The sequence below is a fragment of the Cervus canadensis genome, chromosome 11 (genome assembly GCF_019320065.1).
Source record: "Cervus canadensis isolate Bull #8, Minnesota chromosome 11, ASM1932006v1, whole genome shotgun sequence".
Lineage (NCBI taxonomy): Eukaryota > Metazoa > Chordata > Mammalia > Artiodactyla > Cervidae > Cervus > Cervus canadensis.
The window spans coordinates 15,784,671-15,812,084 of record NC_057396.1 but is presented as its reverse complement, the minus strand read 5'-3'; the positions used below and the strand labels follow the sequence as shown (position 1 = coordinate 15,812,084).

General features: G+C 40.6%; 1 protein-coding gene across 5 annotated transcripts in view; it reads left to right on the top strand.

Annotated features, from left to right (window-relative positions):
- Positions 1-27,414, top strand: part of EXPH5 (exophilin 5) — a 92,736-nt gene that overhangs the window by 39,567 nt on the left and 25,755 nt on the right. For 3 of the 5 annotated variants that reach the window (XM_043482429.1, XM_043482428.1, XM_043482430.1), the window contains exons 2-3: positions 21,478-21,638; positions 25,031-25,193. In XM_043482429.1, the coding sequence (XP_043338364.1) occupies positions 21,478-21,638; positions 25,031-25,193 (324 nt within the window). Of the gene's footprint in view, positions 1-21,477; positions 21,639-25,030; positions 25,194-25,517; positions 26,014-27,414 lie in introns of those variants that run through there. The other 2 variants (XM_043482432.1, XM_043482431.1) reach the window with 1 other exon arrangement.

Below are 27,414 nucleotides of genomic sequence, written 5' to 3'. Positions count from 1 at the left end.
TAGAGTTTTTTCTTACAGTTTATTTCTAATCTCATAGCATTGTGATCAGAAAAGTTGATATGATTTCCATTTTCATAACTTACCAAGGCTCACCTTGTGGCCCAGCATGTGGTCAATCCTGGAGAATATTCCTAGTGCACTTGAGAAGAATGTGTAGTCTGCTGCTTTTGATGGAAGTGAAGTGAAGTGAAAGTTGCTTAGCTGTGTCTGACTCTTTGTAACCCCATGGACTATAGCCTGCCTGGCTCCTCTGTCCATGGGGATTCTCCAGGCAAGGATACTGGAGTGGGTTGCCATGCCCTCCTCCAGGGAATCTTCCCAATCCAGGGATCAAACCCAGGTATCCCGCATTTCAGGCAGATTCTTTGCCAATTGAGCCATGAGGGAAGCCCACGAATACTGGAGTGGGTAGATTGTCCCTTCTCCAGGGGATCTTCCTGACCCAGAAATTGAACCGGGGTCTTCTGCTTTGCAGGTGGATTCTTTACCACCTGAGCTTTGGGGTAAACCCAGCTTTTGCATGGAATGCTCTATAAATATCAACTAAGTCCAACTCATCTAAACTGTCATTTAAGGCCTACGTTTCCCTATTGATTTTATGTGTGGATGATCTATTCATTGATGAAAGTGGGGTATTAAAGTGCCCTGCTATTATTATGTTACTGTCGATTTCTACCTTTATGTGTGTTAATATTTGCCCTACATATTGAGGTGCTCCTATGTTGGGTGCATATATATTTATAATTGTTATATCTTCTTGAATTGAACCCTTGATCATTATGTAGTGTCCTTCTGTCTCTTATAACAGTATTTGTTTTAAAATCTTTTTTGTCTGATAGGAGTGTTGCTACTCCAGCTTTCTTATGATTTCCATTTGTATGAAATACCTTCTCCCATCCCCTTACTTTCAGTCTGAAAGTGCCCATAGGTCTGAAGTGGGTCTTTTGTAGACAACGTATATATAGGTCTTGTTTTTGTATCCACCCAGCCAGTCTATGTCTTTTGGTTGGTGCATTTAATCATTTACATTTAAGGTAATTATTGATGTGTATGATCCTCTTGTGCAGATCATAATGACTTATTATGACTGTGTGGATCACAGTAAACTGTGGAAAGCTCTTAAAGAGATGGGAATACCAGATCATTTTATTTGTCTCCTGAGAAACCTATATATGGGTCAAGAAGTAACAGTTAAAACCCTGTGTGTAACAACTGATTGTTTAGAGATTGAGAAGGAGTATGACAGGCCTGTCTGCTGTCACCCTGTTTGTTTAAGTTACACACTGAGCACATCATGAGAAATGCCAGGCTTGATGAATTACAAGGTGGGCTTGATGAATTACAAGGTGGAATCAAAAAGATCTAAATATAAGACCAGAAACTATAAAACTCCTAGAGGAGAACATAGGCAAAATACTCTCCGACATAAATCACAGCAAGATCCTCTATGACCCACCTCCCAGAATATTGGAAATAAAAGCAAAAATAAACAAATGGGACCTAATGAAACTTAAAAGCTTTTGAACAACAAAGGAAACTATAAGCAAGGTGAAAAGACAGCCCTCAGATTGGGAGAAAATAATAGCAAATGAAGAAACAGACAAAGGATTAATCTCAAAAATATACAAGCAACTTCTGTAGCTCAATTCCAGAAAAATAAATGACCTAATCAAAAAATGGGCCGAAGATCTAAACAGACATTTCTCCAAAAAAGACATACAGATGGCTAAAAAACACATGAAAAGATGCTCAACATCACTCATTATCAGAGAAATGCAAATCAAAACCTCAGTGAGGTACCATTACACACCAGGCTGCTATCCAAAAGTCTACAAGCAATAAATGCTGGAGAGGGTGTGGAGAAAAGGGAACCCTCTTACACTGTTGGTGGGAATGCAAACTAATACAGCCCACTATGGAGAACAGTGTGGAGATTCCTTAAAAAACTGGAAATAGAACTGCCATATGACCCAGCAATCCCACTTCTGGACATACACACCGAGGAAACCAGATCTGAAAGAGACACGTGCACCCCAATGTTCATCACAGCACTGTTTATAATAGCCAGGACATGGAAACAACCTAGATGCCCATCAGCAGACAAATGGATAAGGAAGCTGTGGTACATATGCACCATGGAATACTACTCAGCCATTAAAAAGAATTCATTTGAATCAGTTCTAATGAGATGGATGAAACTGGAGCCCATTATACAGAGTGAAGTAAGCCAGAAAGATAAAGACCAATACAGTATACTAACGCATATATATGAAATTTAAAAAGATGGTAACAATAACCCTATATACAAAACAGAAAAGAGACACAGATGTACAGAACAGATTTTTAGACTCTGTGGGAGAAGGCGAGGGTGGGATGTTCTGGGAGAACAGCATTGAAACAAGTATACTATCAAGTGTGAAACAGATCACCAGCCCAGGTTGGATGCATGAGACAAGTGCTCAGGGCTGGTGCACTGGGAAGACCCAGAGGGATGGGATGGAGAGGGAGGTGGGAGGGGGGATCGTAATGGGGAACACATGTAAATCCATGGCTGATTCATGTCAATGTAAGGCAAAAACCACTACAATATTGTAAAGTAATTAGCCTCCAACTAATAAAAATAAAGGGAAAAAAAAAAAAAAACAACAAGGTGGAATCAAGATAGGTGGGAGAAACATCAACAACCTCAGATATGCATATAATACCACTCTAGTGGCAGGGAGTGAAAAGGAACTGAAGAGCCTCTTGATGAGGGTGAAGGAGGAGAGTGAAAGAGCTGGCTTAAAACTAAATATTAAAAAACTAAGATCATGGCATCTTGCCCCATTACTTCATGGCAAATAGAGGGGTAAGGTAGAAGTAGTGACAGATTTCATTTTCTTGGGCTCTAAAATCACTGCAGATGGTGACTGCAGCCATGAAATCAGAAAATTTTTGCTTCTTGGCAGGAAAGCTATGACAAACCTAGACAGTGTGTTGAAAAGCAGAGGCATTACTCTGCCAACAAAGGTCCATATAGTCAAGGCTATGGTCTTCCCACTGGTCACATAAGGTTGTGAGAGCTGGACAGTAAAGAAGGCAGATCACCAAAGAATTCATGCCTTCGAACTATGGAGGTTCTGGAAAAGACTCCTGAGAGTCCCTTTGAACAGCAGAGATATCTAACCATTCAATCTTAAGGGAAATCAACCCTGAATACTCACTGAAAGAACTGATGCTGAAGCTGATACTCCAGTATTTTGGTCACCTGATGTGAACAGCTGACTCATTGGAAAAGCCCCTGATGCTGGGAAAGATTGATGGCAGAAGGAGAAGAGGGCATCAGAGGATGAGATGGCCGGATGGTATCACCGATGCAATGGACATGAACTTGGGCAAACTTCAGGAGATGGTGAGGGCCAGAGAGTCAGCATGCTGCAGTCCATGGGGTCACAAAGAGTTGGACATGACTGGGCGACTGAACCTCATGATCCTCTCACCATTCGGTTAATTGTTTTGGGTTTATTTTTGTAGATCTTTTCCTTCTCTTATGTTTCCTGCCTAGAAAAGTTCTTTTAGCATATGTTGTAAGACTGGTTTAGTGGTGCTGAATTCGCTCAACTTCTGCTTGTCTGGAAAGCTTTTGATTTCACCATCAAACCTGAAGGACAGTCTTGCTGGGTAGAGTATTCTTGGTTGTAGGTTCTTCCCTTTCATCACTTGGAATATATTGTGCCATTCCCTTCTGGTCTGTAGAGTTTCTATTGAGAAATTGGCTAATAACCTTATGAGACTTCCATTGTATGTTATTTGTCTTTTTTCCCTTGTTGCTTTTACTATTTTATCTCTGTCTTTAATTTTTGTCAGTTTGATTACTATTGTCTCAGAGTGTTCCTCCTTGGGTTTATTCTGCCTGGGACTCTCTGTGCTTCCTGGATTTGGTTGACTATTTCCTTTCCCATGTTCAGGAAGTTTTCAGCTATTATCTCTTCAAATATTTTCTCATGTCCTTTCTCTCTCTCTTCTCCTTCTGGGACCCCCTATAATGTGAATATTGGTGTGTTGAATGTTGCCCCAGAGGTCTCTTAGGCTGTCCTCATTTCTTTTCATTCTTTTTTCTGTATTCTGTTTTGCAGCATTGATTTCCATTATTTTGTCTTCCAGGTCACTTATCCGTTCTTCTGCCTCAGTTATTCTGCTCTTGATTCCTTCTAATGTATTGTTGATCTCTATTTGTTTGTTCTTTAGTTGTTCTAGGTCTTTGTAAAACATATTTTGCATCTTCTCCATTCTTTTTCTAAGATCCTGGATCATCTTCACTATGGTTATTCTGAGTTCTTTTTCTGGGAGATTGCCTATCTCCACTTCATTTAGTTGTTTTTCTGGACATTTGTTTTGTTCTTTCATCTGGGACATACTCCTTTGTTTTCTTCTTGGTTAGCTTTCTGTAATTGCGGTATTAGTTCTAGGGGCTGCTGGAATTGTAGTTATTTCTTCTGTTTCCCTTTGGTGGTTGAGAATAAGAGGCTGTGCAAGCTTCCTGCTGGGAGGGACTGGCTGTGGGGAAAACTGGGTCTTGCTCTGGTGGGCAGGGCCTTGTTCAGTAGCTGATGGGTGGGGCTGTCTCCCTCCCTGTTAGTTGTTTGGAGTCTACAGGCCCTGTGGTAGGGCTCTTGGTGACCCACAGGAGGACTTATGCCAAGACACATCTCCCAGAACTGCTGTACCAGTGCCCCTGTCCCTGTGTTGGGCCACTGTCAACCCACGCCTCTGTTGGAGACCCTCGCTCACAGGTAGGTCTGGCTCAGTCTCCTGTGGAGTCGGTATTCCTTTCTCCTGGATCCCAGTGCACACGGTGTTTTGTTTATGTCCTCCAGGAGTGGAGTCTTTGTTTCCCCCAGTCCTGTGGAGGTCCTGTAATCAAATCCTGCTGGTCTTCAAAGTCAGATTCCCGGGGATTCCCAGTTCCTTGTCCAGATCCCTGGGCTTGGGAGCCTGATATGAGGCCTGGAACCTTCACAACAGTGCAAGAACTTCCTTGGTATTATTGTTCTCCAGTTTGTGGGTCACCCTCATGGTGGGTACAGGATTTGCTTTTATGGTGATTGTGTGTGCCCCTCCTACCATTTTGTTGCGGCTTCTCCTTTGTCCTTGGATGTGGGGTATCTTTTTTTGGTGGGTTCCAGGGGTTGATTATTGTCCAACAGCTAGTTGTGATTTGGGGACTCTGGTAGAAGATGAGCGCACACCCTTCTACTCTGCGACCTTGAACCAGTCTCCTGCATACATGACTTTTTGGGTGTTTAGGATCATTTCTCTCATTTATATCAAATACTGACTGAGTCGCTTCACAGTGATGAATGTAGAACTCATTCTTTACTCCAAATTTTGAGCAAATATGTATTGATTGATCCTAGCTAAGAGACTGTTAATGGAAGTTTGTGGGTCCAATGCACAGTGAGGCCAAACAAGCTGAAATGTCAGAGTTTGGAGCAGAGAAAGGCTTACTGCAAGGCCAGGCAAGGAGACAGGTGGCTCATGCCCTAAAACTGCCCAACTCCCCAAGGGGTTTCCACAAAACATTTTAAAAAGCCAGGTGAGGAAAAAGATGTCTCAGGGCCTGCAATCATCTTGTGCACAATTCTCTTGATTGGCTGGTGGAGAGGTAGCAGGGTGGGGTCACAGGGGTTAACATTGTCAGTCCTTAGGCTCCAGGAGGTCTGGGGCTATGTGCAGATGGTTGTCAAGTAGTTAACGTCTTCCATTTGTTAGAGTTGTTTTTGTTGTTCAGTTGCTAAGTCATGTCCTATTGTAACATGAGTCTCCTAGAGTTTGCTCAAATTTATGTTCATTGAGTCAGTGATGTTATCTAAGTATCTTATCCTCTGCCACCCCCTTCTCCTTTTGCTTTCAATCTTTCCCAGCAAGAGGGTCTTTTCCAATGAGTCAGTTCTCCCTATCAGGTGGCCAAAGTATTGGAACTTCAGCCTCAGCATCAATCCTGCCAATGAATATTCAGCATTGATTTCCTTTAGGATTGACTGGTTTACTGGAAAGGGGGAGTTTTTGTTTTGTTTTGTTTTGTTTTTTAATATCTGCAAAACAGCTAAGGAACTGTGTATCAAATACTATTATCTAGGTACTTCAGAGAGGAGCTAAAGCAGAGGATATGAGAGAAGGCTTGTCCTTGGAACATCCCTTGGTGTCCTGCTTGGTTATAATTACCCCCCTTTTCTTTGATACTCCTCAATCTTGAGGAGAACAAGTTTTGAATAAGAAAAGGAATACAGGTTCAGATGAGCAGGTTCATCATAAACTTGACAGAGGTACCCACAGGGTCCTGCTCAGTTACAAGACCATGCTAGGCCCTGCATACATTAAGAGAAATGAGACACAATACTTGTCCTCAAGGAGCTGATAGCTAGTGAAACAAACAGGAGCATGACAAGCAATTCAGTACGATTTGGCAATTACAGAGGTGACACTGGATGCTTTCCCAGGTGATTCAGGTAAAAGGTATAAATGGATTGTATGTGTGTGTTCAGCCACTCAGTCGCGTCTGACTCTGTGACCCTGTGGACTGTAACCCACCAGGGCTCTTCTGTCCATGTAAGTTTTCAGGCAAGAATACTGGAGTGGATTGCCATTTCCTACTCCATAATAGGTTAAGAAAAGAGAGAAGACAAAACTAGAAAGACAGAACGCCATGAGGCCAGATGAGGGGATGGCACTTAAACTCTTAGGTAGGCCTTGGTGCGGACAGCTGGTCCTTTCTAGTCACCTTCCTTAGGCTGACTGATCAATACAAAATGACTTGCTGTGATCTGAACCAGTAAAGGAATTACACATCCTTCGTATTACTTAGATCATTTTTACCTTTTGTTGTGACTTTGTATCACAGGAGAATAAGCATTCAAGAAGATTTACACAGGTCAATTTTTAAAATATAGAAAAGGTTGTCTTTTATTCTAGGTTGGATCAATCACAGCCATTCAGGGATATTAAATGGGCTTTATTATCTAACTTTGCTTGAATGGCAGTGCCATTATTTCCTACCACTCTTAGAGTTCTAAATGTTTATTGTTTTTGTCGTCTCTTGCTTGCTTTTGTTTATCACTTTTCCTTATGTGAGTTTCCTTCCTCAGACTTCCTTCTATGGTTTAACTTTACTGTGATCAAAAGGACACATTTTTCCAATACACCTGCCCATTTTTTCCTAATCTCTGTCCTTTTCTGAGTCTTGGCCTTGGGCTGAGCCAAAAAATAGACTCTGATATCAGGGGCAGTGGCTGTTAAAAAAAATCTTTTCAAAAGAGCAAACAAAGAGAAGAGTGACCAGGCCCTGAAATGTAAAGCTGCACTGAACAAGGGCTTTTGCATTCTTTATTCTGCCTCTTCCTGGCTGAGAACTCACAGTAGTTGCCCTAAAGCTTTCCTTAGATCATAAGTGATGAGAAATCTAGACTTGGAAATATCACCTTTGGCTCAGGAAAACAAAAGGCAACATTTTCCCCAAACGGTGAGTTTCCTTAGGGTTTCAGGGTTGGAAAAGCCCTTGCTATGACAGACTGATCCTATGTCTGCTCTTATACTAATTAAATGTTTAGGCTTTGATTCAGACACAGTTCCCACCCCCTGCACTCATGTATATTGTGGTTTTTCTTTTCTGTGTATTGTGGTTGCTAGGCAATATAAAACAAAAATGTATTTGAATTCCTCTGTGAGAGGAAAACTTAATGCTGCTTTAATCTCCTATAATTCAAGTGACAGATACACTTTTACAGGATTCAGTGTAATTGAACAATTTGTTCTAGGGTTTACTGATAACTGAGCCAGTGAGACTATGATAAGATGAGAGGTTTGGGGAGGTCCCTGTGAATAAGTCAAAGCTTGATAGAGATCAGGATGCTTAGCTGCCCGAAAGGCAAAAAAGATGTAAGAAGATACATGTGCAAAAGGAAACTGATAAGTGTGTAGAAACCAAGGAAATAAGACAAGTAGAGGAAAAAGATGTGTGCTGAGGAGATGAAAAGGGAGGTGAAAACGGCCAAAAGAGGATTTGATGCCCTTGGCAAGAGGCAATGGTAAGGGAACTATTTTGAGAAATTGGAGACTTTTCTGACAAGAAAATGGCAGTTGTGATTCCTAATTTCTGGCCTGGGGGACCTGTTTGCTTTCAACATTTATCTAACTGCTCTATCCTCAATCACATTTGAATACACATTGTCCCCTTTTTAATTGGCAAAAGTCCCTTTGAGCTTGTATCTGTTGCCTTGTTTATTAATGGGGTTCATAGTACCCATAGACAGAGAGCTAGGTCAGGCAGCCACAGGCTTTCCAGTGAGGCGTGAGTTCGCATCCCAGTTCTTCGGCTCCAGCCTGCTGGTCTCTATAAATGAGGGCAGCATTCTGAGGATGACTGCTGAATCCTGGGAGATGGTGGGTGTTCAGTACACAGCATCTTCCCTTATTGCTTGTTATTGCTGTTATTTCACCTAAAGACAAGGAGCTTGACCTGATTATGCTTTAAGCCCCTTTTCAGTTCTGATATGATTTCTCAATGATTTAATTAGATGTGAGAATGATGAGTTGTTTGACTATATATTTCAGACCAGAAGACATCTTCCAAATAATCTTATCTGTGTCCTTTTTAAAATATTTTGTGCACGAACCATCCCAAAGCTTAAAGACTTAAAATGACTTCTATTCATTTATTATTCTAAGGGACAACCCTTTGTTCTGGGCTCAGGTAGGTGCTTCTCCTGGTCTGGCCTGGGATCACTCATTTGGCTTCATTCATCTGGCAGCTAGATGGTGTTGTTGACTGAAAAATTAGTCACAAACTGAAAGTAGAGTTACTTTATATGGGGGAACTGTTAAGGACTCTGAGCCCTGGAGGAAGGATCTCAGTAAACCCTGAGGATACTGTTCCTAGTAGTCAGGTGAGGGAGCAGGCTTAGTTTGTAACAAAGGAGGCAGGCAGTCTGAACATCAAAGACTATTGTTAAGTAAGGAAAACCAGGAATTTAGCATCCTATCTTCTTTGTATGGGAAGATGCAAGCCTCTGAGCTCACTGAATTCATTCCTTTTGTATGTACTGTAGCTATCTGGGGCCAAATCCTGTTTCTTGATTGTTTGCATCCTTAATTCCTTGTTCACCATAAGAAGTGGCAAATGTGGTGAATGACTGCTTCTTGCATTCCCCCAATTCCTCAGCAATCACCATGGGGGATGACAGCATCTGCTGCATCTCAGGCATTGTGTTTCCTTTTGGGAGCCCTCACTCACATTTGGAGGGCCAGAATCACTGATGGCTGTGACATTTCTTGCCCACCAATATAGCAGGAAATATTTCATTTCAGTGTCCAGATGGTCTAAGAAAGTTTTGCTCACATCTCTGGCAACTGGTGAGCACTCTGCTGGGCCCTTCTCTACACAGGAATGCATCCTCCAGGAGAGATTAGCCTGGGCCTTCTTCAGACCAGAGAATCAAGATTCCTAGAGGGAGAAGGCAGAAGCTGCAAGTCTTCTTGAGGCCTAGACCCAAAAGTCTCAAATTTCGTTTTACTGCATTCAGTTGGTCTAAGCAAGCATAAGGCTAGTCCAGATTCACGAGGGCAGAGGAGGGACAAAATCACTCCATAAAGGAGTATGCCTTCAGCCATGAAAGGAACTGTGCAGGCCTGCTTTGTAAACAACCTACAGTGTCATTGAATCTTCTTTCACAGGTGAGAAAAACAAAGCCAAGGGAGTTGAATATTTGGCCAAGATCACCCATTAGGCTAGAGCCTAACCCTCATTCCGTGCTCTTTCTACTATCTGAGGGCAGCTCAAGAACAGGCCAGGGTTTGGTTCTCAGGGAGCAGACAAGTGGGGCCAAAGACCGGAAGATGAAGAACACATTCCCGATAGTTAGTACATAGTTAGTCATGAAAATAGAGATGACAGAGATCTGCTCAGAAAAACATGGGCAAAGAACAGTAAGTGGCGACGGTCAGCAGGGGCACAGTTGGGGAGTACACGGAAGAGGAGAGGGGAGATGGGTTTATTACTCAAAGATGAAAAAGGGAAAGAAATTTAACATAGAAGGAGGAACCTCAGAGGGCAGACTCATTGCAGGCTCTAGAACAGAATTGAAGGCGGCACATGACAGACTGATTGTTATGAATGAAGGAAGAGCATTTTGACTTGGAACAGAAGGCTGGGACTGCAAGAAAAGACCTGATTTCGTTTAGTCAAGTTAATCAGCCTGGGGGTAGACAAATTACATGTGTAGACAGCAGTCCCTTGTGATATGCTGAGTCAAGCTGGGCTAATGAAGCAAGAAAGCTGTATACTGGTGAATTGTCTATATGCATGTCCTTTGTAACCTTGAGGTTATTTTCTTGGGCATAAGGTGGACTGTGTGCTTGAAATGACTGGCTGAATATATAACAAACCAAAATAGATGAGGAAGAGCCCTGTGCAGGCTGGCCATGAAATTGGTTGAGTTCCACTTGCAAGCAAATATTATCTCTTAGACTGAGGCCAGTGGAAACTTAAATAGTGTCTTTTTAAGTTTCACACGTCAAGGTACCCCTGCTTTATGTTCAGATTTTTTTTTTTTTTGCTAGTGTTGAGCTAATTTGATATTTTATTTTTTAAATAAATGAATGAGTTTATAATTGGTGTGCTCTTTTTAATATAAGAAGCTCAGTCAACCTCTGTAAGTATACAGATTGTATTTATTTTATAGAGCATAGGGCTTGTGGGTATATAACATTAAGGAGTTAAATTACTGATACCTTGGAGAAGGAAATGGCAACCCACTCCAGTGTTCTTTCCTGGAGAATTCCAAGGACGGGGGAGCCTGGTGGGCTGCCGTCTATGGGGTCGCACAGAGTTGGACACGACTGAAGTGACTTAGCAGCAGTAGCAGCAGCAAGTATTTAGACTTTTATGTCATTCATAGTTTCCCTTAGTGGTTTATCTTTACTTCAAGGGCCAGAGCTATTTATGTTTACTTATTTAGTAATATGTAAACATAATGCCATTGTGTTGTTCAGTCGCCCAGTCATGTCCGACTTTTTGCAACCCCATGGACTACAGCACACTAGGCCTCCCTGTCTCTCACCATCTCCTGGAGTTTGCCCAAGTTCATGTACATTACATCAGTGATGCCATCCAGCCATCTCATTTCTGATGCCTTCTTCTTCTGCTTTCAGTGTTTCCCAGCATCAGGGGCTTTTCTGATGAGTCGGCTGTTCGCATCATCAGGTGACAAAATACTGGAGCTTCAGCTTGAGCATCAGTTCTTCCAATGAGTATTCAGGGTTGATTTTCTTTAAGATTGACTGGTTTGATCTCCCCACTGTCCAAGGGACTCTGAGGAGTCTTCTCCAGCACCACAGTTCAAAGGCATCAATTCTTTGGCACTCTGCCTTCTTTTTGGCCCAGCTCTCACAACTGTACATGACCACTGGGAAGACCATAGCCTTGACTATATGGACCTTTGTCAGCAGAGTGCTTTTCAATACACTGTCTAGGTTTGTCATAGCTTTCTTTCCAAGAAGCAATCATCTTCTGATTTCATGGCTGTAGTCACCATCTGCAATGATTTTAAAGCCCAAGAAAACGAAATCTGTCACTGCTTCCACCCTTTGAAGTAATGACCAGATGTCATGATCTTAGTTTTTTTAATATTTAGTTTAAGCTGGCTTTTTCACTCTCCTCCTTTACCCTCATCAAGAGTTCTTTAGTTCCTCTTCACTTTCTGTCATTAGAGTGGTATCATCTGCATATCTGAGGTTGTTGATGTTTCTCCCACCTATCTTGATTCCAGCTTGTAACTCATCCAGTCCAGTATTTCTCATAATGTGCTCAGCGTATAAGTTAAAGAAACTGGGTGACAACAGACAGCCCTGTCATACTCCTTTCTCAATCCTGACCCAATCAGTTGTTCCATACAGGGTTCTGTTACTTCTTGACTCCCATACAGGTTTCTCAGGAGACAGGTAAGATGGTCTGGAAGTTCATGGTTCAAGTAATGCTGAAGGCTAGCATGCAAGATTTTAAGCATGACCTTACTAGCATGGGAGATGAGTGCAATTGTCCAATATTTTGAACATTCTTTAATATTGCCTTTCTTGGGAACTGGAATGAGGATTGACCTTTTCCAGACCTGTGGCCAGTGCTGGGTCTTCCAGATTTGCAGACATATTGAGTGCAACACTTTGATAGCATCATTTTTAAAGGTTATGAATAGCTTTAATGGAATCCCATCACATCCACTAGCTTTATTAACAGCAGTGCTTCCTAAGGCCCACCTGAATGCACACTCCGGAATGTCTGGCTCTGGGTGATGACCACACCATTGTGGTTATCCAGGTCATTAAGATTCTTTTTTGTACAGTTCTTCTGCATGTTCTTTCCATCTATTCTTGATTTTTTCTGCTTCTACTAAGTCTCCACCATTTCTGTCCTATATTGTGCCCATCTTTGGGCAAAATGTTCCCTCAGTATTTCCAATTTTCCTGAAGAGATCCCTAGTCTTTCCCCTTCTGTTGTTTTCCTCTGTTTTTAAGCACTGTTCATTGAAGAAGGCCTTCTTGTCTCTCTTCATTTTTCTTTGGAACTCTGCATTTAGTTGGGTGTAGTTGGTTTTAGGAAAGGCAGAGGAACAAGAGATAAAATTGCCAACATCCACTGGATCATTGAAAAAGCAAGAAAGTTCCAGAAAAACATCTGTTTCTGCTTTATTGACTATGCCAAAGCCTTTGACTGTGTGGATCACAATAAACTGCGGAAAATTCTGTAAGAGATGTGAATACCAGACCACCTGACCCGCCTCCTGAGAAATCTGTATGCAGGTTTCAGGAAGCAACAGTTAGAACTGGACATGGAACAACAGACTTGTTCCAAATAGGAAAAGGAGTATGTCAAGGCTGTATATTGTCACCCTGCTTATTTAACTTATATGTAGAGTACATCATGAGGAATGCTGGGCTGGAAGAAGCACAAGCTGGAATCAAGATTGCCGGGAGAAATATCAATAACCTCAGATATACAGATGACACCACCCTTAGGGCAGAAAGTGAAGAAGAACTAAAGGGCCTCTTGATGAAAGTGAAAGAGGAGAGTGAAAAAGTTGACTTAAAGCTTAACATTCAGAAAACTGAGTTCATGGCATCTGGTCCCATCACTTATGGCAAATAGATGGGGAAACAGTGGAAACAGTGTCAGAATTTATTCTATGGGGCTCCAAAATCACTGCAGATGGTGACTGCAGCCATGAAATTAAAAGATACTTGCTCCTTGGAAGGAAAGTTATTACCAACCTAGACAGCATATTAAAAAGCAGAGGCATTACTTTGCCAACAAAGGTCTATCTAGTCAAGGCTATGGTCTTTCCAGTGGTCATGTATGGATGTGAGAGTTGGACTATAAAGAAAGCTGAGCACCTGAGGAATTGATGCTTTTGAACTGTGGTGTTGGAGGAGACTCTTGAGAGTCCCTTGGTCTACACAGAGATCCAACCAGTCCATCCTAAAGATCAGTCCTGAGTGTTCATTGGAAGGACTGATGTTGAAGCTGAAACTCCAATACTTTGGCCACTTGGTGCAACAAGCTGACTCATTAGAAAAGACCCTGATGCTGGGAAAGATTGAGGGCGGGAGTAGAAGGGGACAACAGAGGATGAGATGGCTGAATGCATCACCGACTCAATGGACATGAATTTGGGTAAACTCCCGGAGTTGGTGATAGACAGGGAGGCCTGGCGTGCTGCGGTCCATGGGGTCACAAAGAGTTGGACATGACTGAGCGACTGAACTGAACGGAATTGAACCTTTCCCTTTCTCCCTTGCTTTTCACTTCTCATCTTTCTTCAACTATTTGTCAAACCTCCTCAGATAACCACTTTGCCTTCTTGCTTTTCTTTTTCTCTGGGATGGTTTTGTTCACTGCCTCCTGTACAATATTACAGACCTCTGTCCATAGTTCTTCAGGCACAGTATTTTCTAGATCTAATCCCTTGACTCTGTTCATCACCTCCACTGCATATTCATAAGGGATTTGATTTAAGTCATACCTGGCTGGTCTAGTGATTTCCCCCGCTTTCTTTAGTTTAAGCCTGAATTTGGCCATGAGAAGATGATGATCTGAACCATGGTCAGCTCCAGGTCTTGTTTTTGCTGTCTGGATACAACTTCTCCAAGTACAAAGAATGCAATCGGTTTGATTTTGGTATTGACCATTTAGAGATGTCCATGTGTAAAGTCGTCTTTTGTGTTGTTGAAAAAGGGTCTTTGTTATGACCAGTGCATTCTCTTGGCAGAATTCAGTTAATTAAGAATTAATTAATTCAGAATAAAATTACTATCTTACCCTTGAATTTTCTCACTCTTGGTTGTACATGTTCACCCACTTTCCTGAAAACCTTGGAATACTTCTGATTTAAAAGCCACTGGATTTCTTCAAAATCTTGCCATCTCATTTATCTACATGTAACCCCTCTCCACATTTCATTTCTTATTCTTTTAGAGACAAATATTAGCATAAACTTACAGATTAATTATGTTTTAACCTACTCTAAACCTTGAGAGAGAATGAGGTTTATATGGCTCAACATTCAAAATTTAATCAGAATTTTAAAAACCTGGGGAAAATAAATAGTTTATCACATTACAGTGAAAAATTCTGAGACATTGATTTAGAAATTGATGAAATGTACAATTGCCAAAGCACAAAATATAATTAGTAAACAGACATGTGGGAAGTGTTCAAACTTCTTATCAAAGAAATGTAGCTTTTTTTATAGCATATTTTTTAAGACGAGAAAAAAATTCTTAAAAGAAAAAATAGCTGCCCACATTATAAACTTGGTACCTTGAAAGTATGAAATTCAGGAAGTAAAAATAATCAAAATAATAATATTTAGTCTTCCAAGGATGACCGCTAGTAGTCTTACACATTGCTGGCATGAGTAATATTGCTGCAGTCATTTTGAAAAAATAAAAACAAAGAGTCATCAAAACACTTTGACTCTTTGATCTGACAATTCTACTTCAGCCCCTGTCAGGGCACTGTGAAAATAGAAAATGTGCAGTAATGTTCATTAAGCAATATTTATAAGGAAAATAACAATGTTCTATACCAGAGGAACAGAAAATAAATCATGGAAATCATAGTAGTTTGAATATTATGCAAATATTTGATGATTGCTCCAAAAATAAGTAATGATGAAGGTGTTTTATATATAATTTTTGAAGATTATATATGTATTATCTGAAGAATGACTTCTTCTATACACCTATGGAAATTAGAAATTGAGGAATCTTTCTTGACATGTCTGTGTCCCTAACCTTCCAAGGTCACTTAATCATTTGGTGGACAGTTTCACCCACTTAGTAGCTCTGAGTACTTTCTACTTTTATTCCACTTCACCAGCGCTATCCTTGTCCAAGTAAACAGGGTCTCTCTCTCCTCGACCCTGTAAGTACCCTGACCACTCTCTCCTGTTCCCCACTGGAATCTTTTCTCTACCTGCTGTTAGCATGATCTTTTTGAAAAAAATTTTTTTGTTGATGTGTGATTGACATTATTCGTTAATGTAAAAAGCCTTTAAAATTATTTTACAACATTAATTTCAGGTGTACAAAATAATGATTCAATATTTGTATAAATTGTGAAATGATCATCACAATAAATCTAGTTAACAACCATCACTACACATAGTTATAAGGTTTTTTTTTTCTTTTGATGAGGACTTTTAAGATCTCTACTCTTAGCAACTTTGAAATATTCAGTACAGTATTAATAACTATTGTCACCATACTGTACATTATATCCCCATGACATAATAATTTTATAACTGGAATTTTGTACCTTTTGACCTCCTTCACCCATTTGTCCCACCCTGGCACCCTCCCCTTACCTCTGACAATCACCAACCTGTTCTCTGTATCTATCAACTTGGTTTTGTTGTTTAAATTTCACATACAAGTGAGGTCATATAGTATTTGTCTTTCTCTGGCTTATTTCACTTAGCATAATGCCCTCAAGGTTCATCCGTGTCATAGTAAATGGCGAGATTTCATCAATATTTCATTCTTTGTATGTCTGTGTGTAAAAAGTCACATCTTTATCCATTCATTCATCGATGGACACTTAGATTGTTCCCTATCTTAGTTATTGAAAATAATGCTTGTGATGGGTCTGTTAAGATCTTCTATTTCTTCCTGGTTCAGTTTTGGAAAGTTATACTTTTCTAAGAACTTGTCCATTTCTTCCAAGTTGTCCATTTTATTGGCATAGAGTTGCTGGTAGTAGTCTCTTATGATCCTTTGTATTTCAGTGTTGTCTGTTGTGATCTCTCCATTTTCGTTTCTAATTTTGTTAATTTGGTTCTTCTCCCTTTGTTTCTTAATGAGTCTTGCTAATGGTTTGTCAATTTTGTTTATTTTTTCAAAAAACCAGCTTTTAGCTTTGTTGATTTTTGCTATGGTCTCTTTAGTTTCTTTTGCAATCGAAACATGTATATTATCTAGGGTGAAACAGATCACCAGCCCAGGTTGGATGCATGAGACAAGTGCTCGGGCCTGGTGCACTCGGAAGACCCAGAGGGAGCGGGTAGAGAGGGAGGTGGGAGGGGGGATCGGGATGGGGAATACATGTAAATCCATGGCTAATTCAAGTCAATGTATGACAAAAACCACTACAATATTGTAAAGTAATTAGCCTCCAACTAATAAAAAAAATAATAATAATGCTGCAATGAATACAGGAATGCACATATCTTTTCAAATTAGTGTCCTCACTTTCTTCAGATAAATACCCAGAAATGGAATTGGTGGATCACATAGTAGTTCTATTTTTAATTTTTTGAAGAACTTCTATATTGTCTCCATAGTGGCCGCACCAACTGTGTTCCCACACATAGTGCATTGAGCGTTCCCTTTTCTCCACATCTTCACCAACATGTCATTTCTTATTTTGATAATAGCCATTTGGACAGGTAAGAAGTGGTTTTATTTGCATTTCCCTGATAATTTGTGGCATTGAGTATCTCTTCATGTGCCTGTTGGCCATCTGTATGTCTTTTTTGGAAAAATGTCTATTCAGATCCTCTGCCCAAATCATATACTTTGCTTTTTTGCTATTGGGTTTTATGTGTGATTTGTATATTTTGATAATTAACCCCTATCAGCTAATATGATTTGCAAATATCCCACTCCCCCACCCGCATCCAGTAGGTTGCCTCTTCATTTTGTTGGATTCCTTTTTAGTCTAGGATTTTTTTTTTTTTTTTTTGGCTGCACTGAGTCTTCACTGTGGTGTGTGGACTCTTCGTTGTGCCACGTGAACTTTATCTAGTTGCAGTGCACAGACTTTTGTTGCAGAGCGCGGACCACAGCACGCAGGCGCAGTGGTGCTGGCATGAGCGCCCTCTAGCTGCTGCTCACAGGCTTCGTTGCTCCCTGGCGCGTGCGATCTTAGTCACCCAATCAGGACTGAACCTGTGTCCCCTAAACTGGAGGGCCGACTCCAAACCACCCGACCACCAGGTAAATCTTTTTGAAGTACAAATCTGGGGACTTCCCTGGTGGCTCAGTGGTAAAGAGTCTGCCCGCCAATGCAGAAGACACAGGTTCGATCCCTGACCCGGGAAGATCCTATGTGCCACAGAGCAAGTAAGCCCGTGTGCCGCAACTACTGGACCCATGTGCTGCATCTAGAGAATAGACCCCACTCTCCACTACTAGAGAAAAAAGCCTGTCCAGCAACCATGACCCAGCACAACCAAAAATCAATCAATCAATCAACCAATAAAATAAAACTAAAGTACAAATCTGATGTGTCATGCTCCTGCCCTGTCACTGATGCTTTATCACTGCTCCAGGACTGATGGTCAAACTGCTTAACCCAACTCTCACGCTTGCATGATCTAGCAGCTACCTTTCTGCTGTCCCTTTAGTTAGTCTTATTTTCCACCTCCACATTCCAGCCAGGCCAGCTTGTTTCAGTTCCTTGCTTCGTTCCTTGGGGGCATTTACTCTATAGCTACTACTGTTTTGCCTGGAAAGCTCTCTCCCAGAACTGCCCACCCACTACCTTTTTGCTTCATCCTTCAGGCTATATGTCATCTTCTTAAGGAAATCTTTGCTTCCACCTCACATAACCAGGTCCCCTTGTTATATGCTCTCATAACACCTGCTTAATTTTTTATTGTTTGCCTCCACTTCTACCCCAGCAGATTGTAAATTCCATGAGGGCAAGGACTTGACTTATTGATCTTTGCCCAGAGTTCAGACTTGTGTTGGATGAAGAAATCATACTTACCACTGTTTGTTATCTTATGTTTGTATCATTATTGGACTCATATCTGTCTCTCCCATTAGACAATAAGGTCTCTAGGATAGTAGCTATATCTGCTCTGCTCACCATTGTATCTCTGTATCTTCTCTCCAGGAGGCTTTCCACAAATGTATATTTAATGCATTTTATTACAACCATATGAGAAATGCAGAAGAAAAAAAATCACATCAAAAGGGCAATACTGATTGCATTAGGATTGTGAAAATATGATTGATTTTTCTCTATCTACAAGAAAAATTATAATGGAAAATGATCATATAAATTAAAATTCACAATTAAACCAAAATAAAAATATATTGTACCTATTGAATAAACATAATTTTATAGAAGTTAAAAGTGGAATTGATACCTGTAATTATTCTATTCTAAGAAATCAGGTGTTTATTTTTCTTTCTCTTGTGTGTCCAAATAGGTGCATTATTTTTCACATAGCTATAAGTATAGATAAAATGTTGTACTTTATTTTTTCTGCTTCATGCTATGTCACATGCATTTTCGCAGGACACTATGTTGCCCGAGTAATTTTTAGCAGCTGCATAATGTTCAGTTAAATTAATGTACTTTGGGGAAGGGCTATTTCTTTAAGATCCATTTCCTGGAGTAAAACACACTGAGTATTCACTTAGAGGTACAGACTTCTGACTTAACTGGCTAGATGTTAAAAAGAGACAGGCAGTGATGGATTTGAGTGCCAGTGTGGAATGAATGTTTGAGATGAAATGAAATGAAGTGTGACTATTTTAAAAGAGAGTCAGTGTTATATGGAGGCTTTAGAAAAAATAACAAAGTTATATTTATTGAGCTCAGTTCAGTTCAGTCACTAAGACATCTCCAGTTCTTTGTGATCCCATGGACAGCAGCACGCCAGGCTTCCCTGTCCTCCACCATCTCCTGGAGTTTGCTCAGATTCATGTCCATTGAGTCAGCAATCCAATCCAAAGTATTAGAGCTTCAGCTTCAGCATCAGTCCTTCCAATGAATATTCAGGACTGATTTCCTTTAGGATTCACTGGTTTGGTCTCTTTGCAGCCCAAGGGACTCTCAAGAGTCTTCTCCAACACCGATATTTCAAAAGTATCAATTCTTCAGCACTCAACCTCCTTTATGGTCCAACTCTCACATCCATACATTACTACTAGAAAAAACAATATCTTTGACTATACAGACCTTTGTTGGCAAAGTGATGTCTCTGCTTTTTATTTTTTTTTAATTAATTTTTTTTTATGTCTCTGCTCTTTAATATGTGGTCTAGGTTTGTCATAGCTTTCCTTCCAAGGAGCAAGTGTCTTTTAATTTCATGGCTGCAGTCACCATCTGCAGTGATTTTGGGGCCCAAGAAAATAAAGACTAGAAAGTTCCTAAGTCAGGTAGCTTGACTGTCCTCTGAAATGAGAAGGATGTGTTGAGAAGTGGGCAGGGGTGCTGCTGAATGTCTGATCACTTGGGAGGGCTTTGAGAAACTAAAGGTCATGTATAAACATGGAATATTAGGGAATTCCGTGAAGTCCAGTGGTTAGGCAGCACTTTCACTTTCCTGGATCCACGGTTCAGTCCCTGGTTGGGAAACTAAGATGCTGCAAGTGGTGTGGCATGGCCAAAAAAAAAGTGAGACATTAATAAATAAGGTATTGATAAGTTGACAGCAGTCAGTACTGGTTAGAAGCAGGTACTTGTGGTCTCTTAGTCTGTAAGAGTAGTAGCAATAGAGAGAGGAGGGACTACGTGTCGGAGGGGTGGCAGTGGCAAAATGGAAGGGACTAATGCAAATTGTGTGGACTCTGTGTGATGACTGCTGCTTAATGCTTTTCAAAATGCAAGTCTGGGCAGGATGGCCTCTTGATTATTTTATAAGATGACAGTATCATAGCCCTAAGCAGGAACCTGACTTGCAACCATTACAGTGCATTGCCTTTAACCCCAAATTAGCCATTCTGCAGCTGACTTGCACACCGCTTTCTTAGGAGTACAAAGTCTCTAACATTTGTGCTTCACAGAGGACTCTGGATAAAGGGCAACTGTGGAGTCATAAGAAATTCTTTCCAAAACAGCAGAATTTCCCAAGCTTGGAGCCCAACAAGAAGCCTGGCTTTTTCATCAGAAGTTTGCCAACCTGACCCTTTGATGAAATTTGTCATTAGGTTCTTCTGACTCCCCTTCTTGCTTTATTTACCTCTGTCCAGGGCAGTCTCCCTCTGGATTAAACATCTCTCTTTTCCAAACAGTTCTAGGGTCCTCCTCAAAGGGAGCAAATTATCTGCTTTTTTTTTTTTTTAAAGTTACAACTGATGATTTAACTAAGAACTTAGAGCAGCATTTTCATTTGAAAGAAGACTAAGTAGATAAGGACAGGGGAGAAGGAAAAAGAAATAATAGCAGAGTTTCAGTTCTGACATTCTGGAAGTATGGGTCAGACACATTTGTGCTTTGGATGACTTTTCCTCTTAAGCTCAAAGTACACTTTCCCTTACTAGTGAGCATTAGTCATGTCCTCACCACAGGCTTTTGTGATTTTGTGTTTAAAGAATTCCATTATCTAAGACCATTACATTTAACAGTTTCTTTTCTGCATGTAAGCTTTTCTTCTTGACCACTGGATGGGCAAATAAGGACCCAAATGGCAATCCATTCTAGTAATCTTGCCTGGAAAATTCCAAGGATAGAGGAGCCTGGTGGGCTGTAGTCCATGGGGCTGCAAAGAGTTGGGCATGACTAAGCGACCAAGAACTGCTGCTTACATCTGTTATAGGACCTGTTGCATAAACATTGCTCAATAAACATCTGATTGTTAACAAATAAATGAATGAGTGAACAGAACTAGAATATTCAAGTTTCTCCATGTCATTAAAATACCTATCAATCAGTTGCATTGTTAGGTCCGGTTTGCACAAGGCTCAACCCACAATGTCCTCAGCAACTTGATTATTTCAACTACTAGGAAAATCTTTTAGACTGTCATCGTGTTTAGATAATTACAGTCAAAATATATACATGGTAGGGTAGTGAAACGGAAACTCCAACTAGAGCCAGTGTTCCCCTGGACTTAGAGGTTTGCAACTCCTCCACCAGGTAAAGTTTGACCCATCACATGAGTTTGCAGTTCATGTGAAGAAATTTAAAGCGTGTGTATTTTTGTTTTATTTCAGCAAACTCCAGAAGACAAAGAGGGATATCAGATGGCTTCAAGGAGTGACTGGTGAATGGTTTGAAGAAATTCAAAGGAAAAAGTTTTGTAATGAAACGGATGTTAGCCAAATGTTAAAACTACCGCTTACACATAGGCTGAGAAAGGGGATGGCAGAAAATGGTGAGACCTTATGGCTCTTCATTGTAGATAAGGGTTCAGTGGGATCTCCAATTTAACCAGTCTGTGTTTAGGACTATTTTTAAATCATAAGAGACAAAAGCTCACAATAAAAAGAGTGAACTGACAATGTATTATAGTGTCTTGGGGGGGTGGTGTTTTTATAATCATGCAAGACAGCACAGTGGTTAAGACCACAGGCATCAATATCAAAAAGGGGTGGATTCAAATATCCACTCTCTCTCTCCACTCCATGTGACTCTCTGTAAGCCTCAGTTTTCACATCTTTAAATGGGTATGATCATATGGTGGTTGTTGAGAATGAAATAAAATAACATGTATAAAATACTGAGTCCTAACACAGTGAGCATTTAAATAAATGGAACGATGGTGCAGAAGGAGAGGGAGACAAAGGAGGGGAGGGAAAGGAGAAGAGAGAATGAGAACAGGTGGTAGAGAAGCTGCCACCCTTCTGGTACTTTGGTAACTTAAACTCCATAAGTGAGCACAAACAAATGTCTTCTGTAGACATTCTAACTTTGTAACTACCAGCATGTCAGCATGTCTAAAGTATTACAGTATGATGGACTTGATATGTGTAGCTCTGGAGAAAAGGAAAGATACATCCATCTGAATGAGGAGTGCCAAAGAATAGCAAGCAGAGATAAGAAAGCCTTCCTAAGTTATCAATGAAAAGAAATAGAGGAAAACAATACAATGAGGAAGACTAGAGATCTCTCCAAAGAAATGAGAGATACCAAGGGAAGATTTAATGCAAAGGTTGGCACAGTGGGACTTCCCTGGTGGTCCAGTATTTTAAAAATCCTCCTGTCAGTGCAGGGGATACAGGTTCGATCCCTGGTCTGGGAAGACTCCATATGCAGCGGGGCATCTAAAGCCCGTGGACCACAACTGCTGAGCCCCTGTGCTGCAACTACTGAAGGCTGATCGCCCTAGGACCTGTGCTCGGCAAGAGAAGCCACCGCAGCGGGAAACTCTGCACCACAGCAAGAGAGCAGCCCCTGCTCACCGCAACTAGAGAAAAGTCCAAGCACCACAAAGACCCAGCACAGCCAGAAATAAACAAATACTTAAAAAAAAAGATGGGCACAGTAAAGGACAGAAACAGTATGGACCTAACAGAAGCAGAAGATATTCAGAAGAGGTGGCAAGAATACACAGAAGAACTTTACCAAAAAAGATCTTCACGACCCAGATAACCACGATCGTGTGATCACTCACCTAGAGCCAGACATCCTGGAATGTGAAGTCAAGTGGGCCATAGGAATCATCACTATGAACAACGCTAGTGGAGGTGATGGAATTCCAGCTGAACTATTTCAAATCCTAAAAGATGATGCTATTAAAGTGCTGCACTCAATATGCCAGCAAGTTTGGAAAACTCAACAGTGGCCATAGGGCTGGAAAAGGTCAGTTTTCATTCCAATTACAAAGAAAGGCAATGCCAAAGAATGTTCAAACCACCACACAATTGCATTCATTTCACACGCTAGCAAAGTAATGCTGAAAATTCTCCAAACTTTAGGCTTCAACAGTACATGAACCAAGAACTTCCAGATGTTCAAGTTGGATTTAGAAAAGGCAGAGGAACCAGAGATCAAATTGCCAGCATCCACTGGATCATTGAAAAAGCAAGAGAATTCCAGAAAAACATCTGCTTCATTGACTATGCTAAAGCCTTTGATTGTGTGGGTCACAACCAACTGTGGAAAATTCTGAAACAGATGAGAATACCAGACCACCTTACCTGCCTCCTGAGAAATCTGTATGTAGATCAAGAAGCAACAGTTAGAACCAGACATGGAACAATGCACTGGTTACAAATTGGGAAAGGAGTATGTCAAGGCTGTATGTTGTCACCCTGCTGATTTAACTTATATGCAAAGTATATCATGTGAAATGCTGGGCTGGATGAATCACAAGCTAGAATCAAGATTTCTAGGAGAAATATCAATAATCTCAGATATGCAGATGACACCACCCATATGGCAGAAAGCAAAGAGCCTCTTGATGAAAGTCAAAGAGGAGAGTGAAAAAGCTGGCTTAAAACTCAACATTCAAAAAACAAAGATCATGACTTTCAGTCTCATCACTTCATGGCAAATAGGTGGGGAAACAGTGACAGACTTTATTTTCTTGGGCTCCAAAATCACTGCAGATGGTGACTGCAGCCATGAAATTAAAAGATGCTTACTCCTTGGAAGAAAAGCTATGACCAACCTAGATAGCATATTAAAAAGCAGACACATTACTTTGTTGACAAAGTCCATCTATTCAAAGCTACGGCTTTTCCAGTGGTCATGTATGGATGTGAGAGTTGGACCATAAAGAAAGCTGAGCACTGAAGAATTGATGCTTTTGAACTGTGGTGTTGGAGGAGACTCTTGAGAGTCCCTTGGACTGCAAGGAGATCCAACCAGTCCATCCTAAAGGAAATCAGTCCTGAAGAGTCATTGGAAGGACTAATGCTGAAGCTTCAGGTCCAATAGTTTGGCTACCTGATGTGAAGAACTGACACGTTAGAAAACCCCCTGATGCTGGAAAAGGTTGAAGGCGGGAGGAGAAGGGGACGACAGAGGATGAGATGGTTGGATGGCATCACCAACTTGATGGATGTGAGTCTAAGCAAGCTCCAGGAATTGGTGATGGACAGGGAAACCTGGCGTGCTGCAGTCCGTGCGGTCGCAAAGAGTTGGACACAAATGAGTGGCTGGACTGACTGAACTGAGCTCTTGCCTTAGAATTTTTAATACTCATAAATAATACTATGTATTATCTGTACATATATTATACATATATGTTACATGCTTACACACATATAAAGCATATATGTAGCAAATACATATACACAGAGATAGATTTTTGATGGGAATAAGAAATACTCTGAAGGGTTTAATATGCTTTTCCTTTACTTTCTTTGATATGAAAAGTTATGCAGTCTCTCATGATGGTTTTAAAGCACCAAAATAAAGATTTCTAAAGGACATGGTAGTTAAGAGTGGCGTGAGAATTGAATGAGGTCCCTAACGAAGCTTTGGTTTTGGTTCGCCGCGGGGAAGATACATTGAGAAAACCTTGAAGCTGGAATGGGGGGAGGGACATTCTATAGAACTGCAGTCCACAATACATGTTGAAAGACTCCCTACTTTTTGCGAGGTTTTTCCCCCAATGAGCAGAACTGTCCATGGCACAGGAGTGTCCCTGGTTCCTGAGGTTCATACAGGGATGAATCCTCCCCGCTCCCCACCCCCCGCCCAGTTCATATAGGGATGCCTGCATTTCTAGACCACGTGGAGGGTGAAGAGAGATTAGTTCTCCAATATATTTACCTGGAAATATTTTAGTTATGCAGAATTTTTATAATTTTCATTTAGACCCTGTGGAATTACAAACATCAAGATCTAAAAATATACTCAATCAAAGAAACCCAACATCCATTCCTTCTCGGCTGAACTTCAGATCATCATTTGCTTCCTTGTTCTCATTCAGAAAATCCAGAAAGGAGACTTCAAAGCTTCAGTCGCTGGGACAGAAAGGGTGAGTAAACTCAGATCATGTGACAACTCACTAGTTACCGGTTCCTAGAGGCTAGCAGCCTGTTTTGTGTTCAGAATGTTTAATGTTTGTTCTTAGCATTTCATTCCAGATAGTAACAAAGGAACCGGGGCTGAGCTCTGTAAGGGACAAAGTCCTTATGAAACTTTGAAACTGGGCTTATCTGAAATCCGACTTCTAACCAATGGCACAAGTCCCAGGAGGTGGATGTGGGGAATAATGGGTTAAATGTTGAGAAATAATTATTAACAGTTTCTCCACTGCTCCAAGAGCCTGGAATTTAAAACTAAGTGAAGAAAGGGAAGCTTTGGGAGCAATGAAGGTATTGTTCCAGTTGATTCCCAGTTGAAAACTGTGTAAATCAGTTCGTCTTGACTCATCATGCTGTTGGATTGTTTAGTGAAAAACAGGCAAGTCTTTGCTTACGTGCAATTGAGCTGACTGCTAAATATTTCCAGCATGTCTTCCTGGTTGAAAAGCTTCCCACCCTCTTAAGGTGTTGGCTTGGCACGTGATATGTTCCTTGTGTGCCATTAAGCGTGCACTGCAGTGCTAACTAAAAGGTGTTTGAGGTCACTCTTGCTGAAAAACAGTAGGCAGCAAGCAGCTGGCGAGGTATGTGATGAGTCTCTGAGACTCACTCAGCTCTGTCCTCCCCTCTTAGGGGAATGGAAGCTTTTTACTTCCAGCTTTCAGCTGAGGCTGTTTTTGTCCCTGGCGAAATAATGAAGAGCTGGACAAAATGTAGATTTATGTGATTGTTTCTACAAGAGTTGCTTACAAGGAAATACTCTTCAAACCGGTGAGTTGCTTTTCTTTGTAAAAAATGTTTAAAACACTAGTAATTCTCTCATTTGACAATTTAAAATTGAGGAGTATTTCCTTTATGAGAAATATTTCTTTTAGAGAGAAAAGAAATATTCTTAATATGAGGGGTGGCTGGGGTGTATGATGTAATTTGTGTTTCAGGTAATTTTCTTTAAGGCAGAGTTTTATTGTAGCTGAACAATCTAACATTAGTAAACTAGGAAAAGTTGAGGTAACTGACAAGTTAATTTCAGGCTCATATTGTAAGTTGCTGCAAAAGTGGATCAAAGAAGGTAAAAAAAAACAATAGTCTTCATTCTGAGTATCATGGATTTTGGTTATAGACCAAATTTTTTTAAAACGAAACTTGCAAAATTCTGTTTAGCAACTGTTCTTCTTAAATACCAAAATGACTTGTAGCTCTCTTTTAACCAGACAAACACAACATATAAAAATGAAACAAATTTTATCCTTTAAGCATATGTTTATGTTTCACAGTTTCCAGATTTGCCATCTTTAAAAACATTTTAATTTCAAACTGTAATTGTGCTGATTTAAAATGTAACGAATACACTGTTGTTTGCTCCTAGTAGGTTTCAGAAGGTAAAGCATAAAAATATACCCTTGTTGTTTTTAAATATGAGTGTGACCTAAATATTTGGATCTAAATCCTGAATTTGAATGTGTGTATTGGGGGAGAGGTTGTTTTTAAGGGTGTGTAGCCCTATGGCAGGACAATAAATGGTGTGTCATACATTCTGAGGGGCTCTTTATTATTAAGTGGAGCTTTTTTTCATTCAGCAGTTCTGATCTTTCTCAAAATACAGAAGCAAGCTTCAGAATCAGACAGGAGCTGCTCCTTGCCTATAAGCACAGTGGGAGGAACTGACAAAGGCCCTGGGGGAAGCACAGTCATCCTGCGCTGGGAAACGGTCAGGTTTCTACTTGCTGAAGCCATCAAAACTTGACATTGTCACACTCGGTCCTCTGGAGAGCAAGTTAGCAAAGCAGTTTTAGAGGATCTTCTGCAAATCACAGAAAGAAAGCTGACCCCCAGAAAGCTGTGAGAACATAGTGACTTCATTAGTTAACAAAATAGCAAAAACTTTTGCCATGTCTGATTCAAATATGACTACTGAAGTTTCTCCTCCCAAATTTATGTACTTCCTAATTATCCCATTTTTATTTTAATCCTATTTGTAAACAATTGAACTGTACTCTCTGTGACTCTACCACAACTCCAGGAACAAAGAAATAATTTCCACTAGTGCTTTAATCATTTATTGCTAGCCAGTAAATTCAAGAGAATATATGTATACAATTGTAGCTTGGTATCTGTGGGGGATTGGTTCTGAGACCTCCTGCAGATACCAAACCCCACAGATGCTCGAGTTTC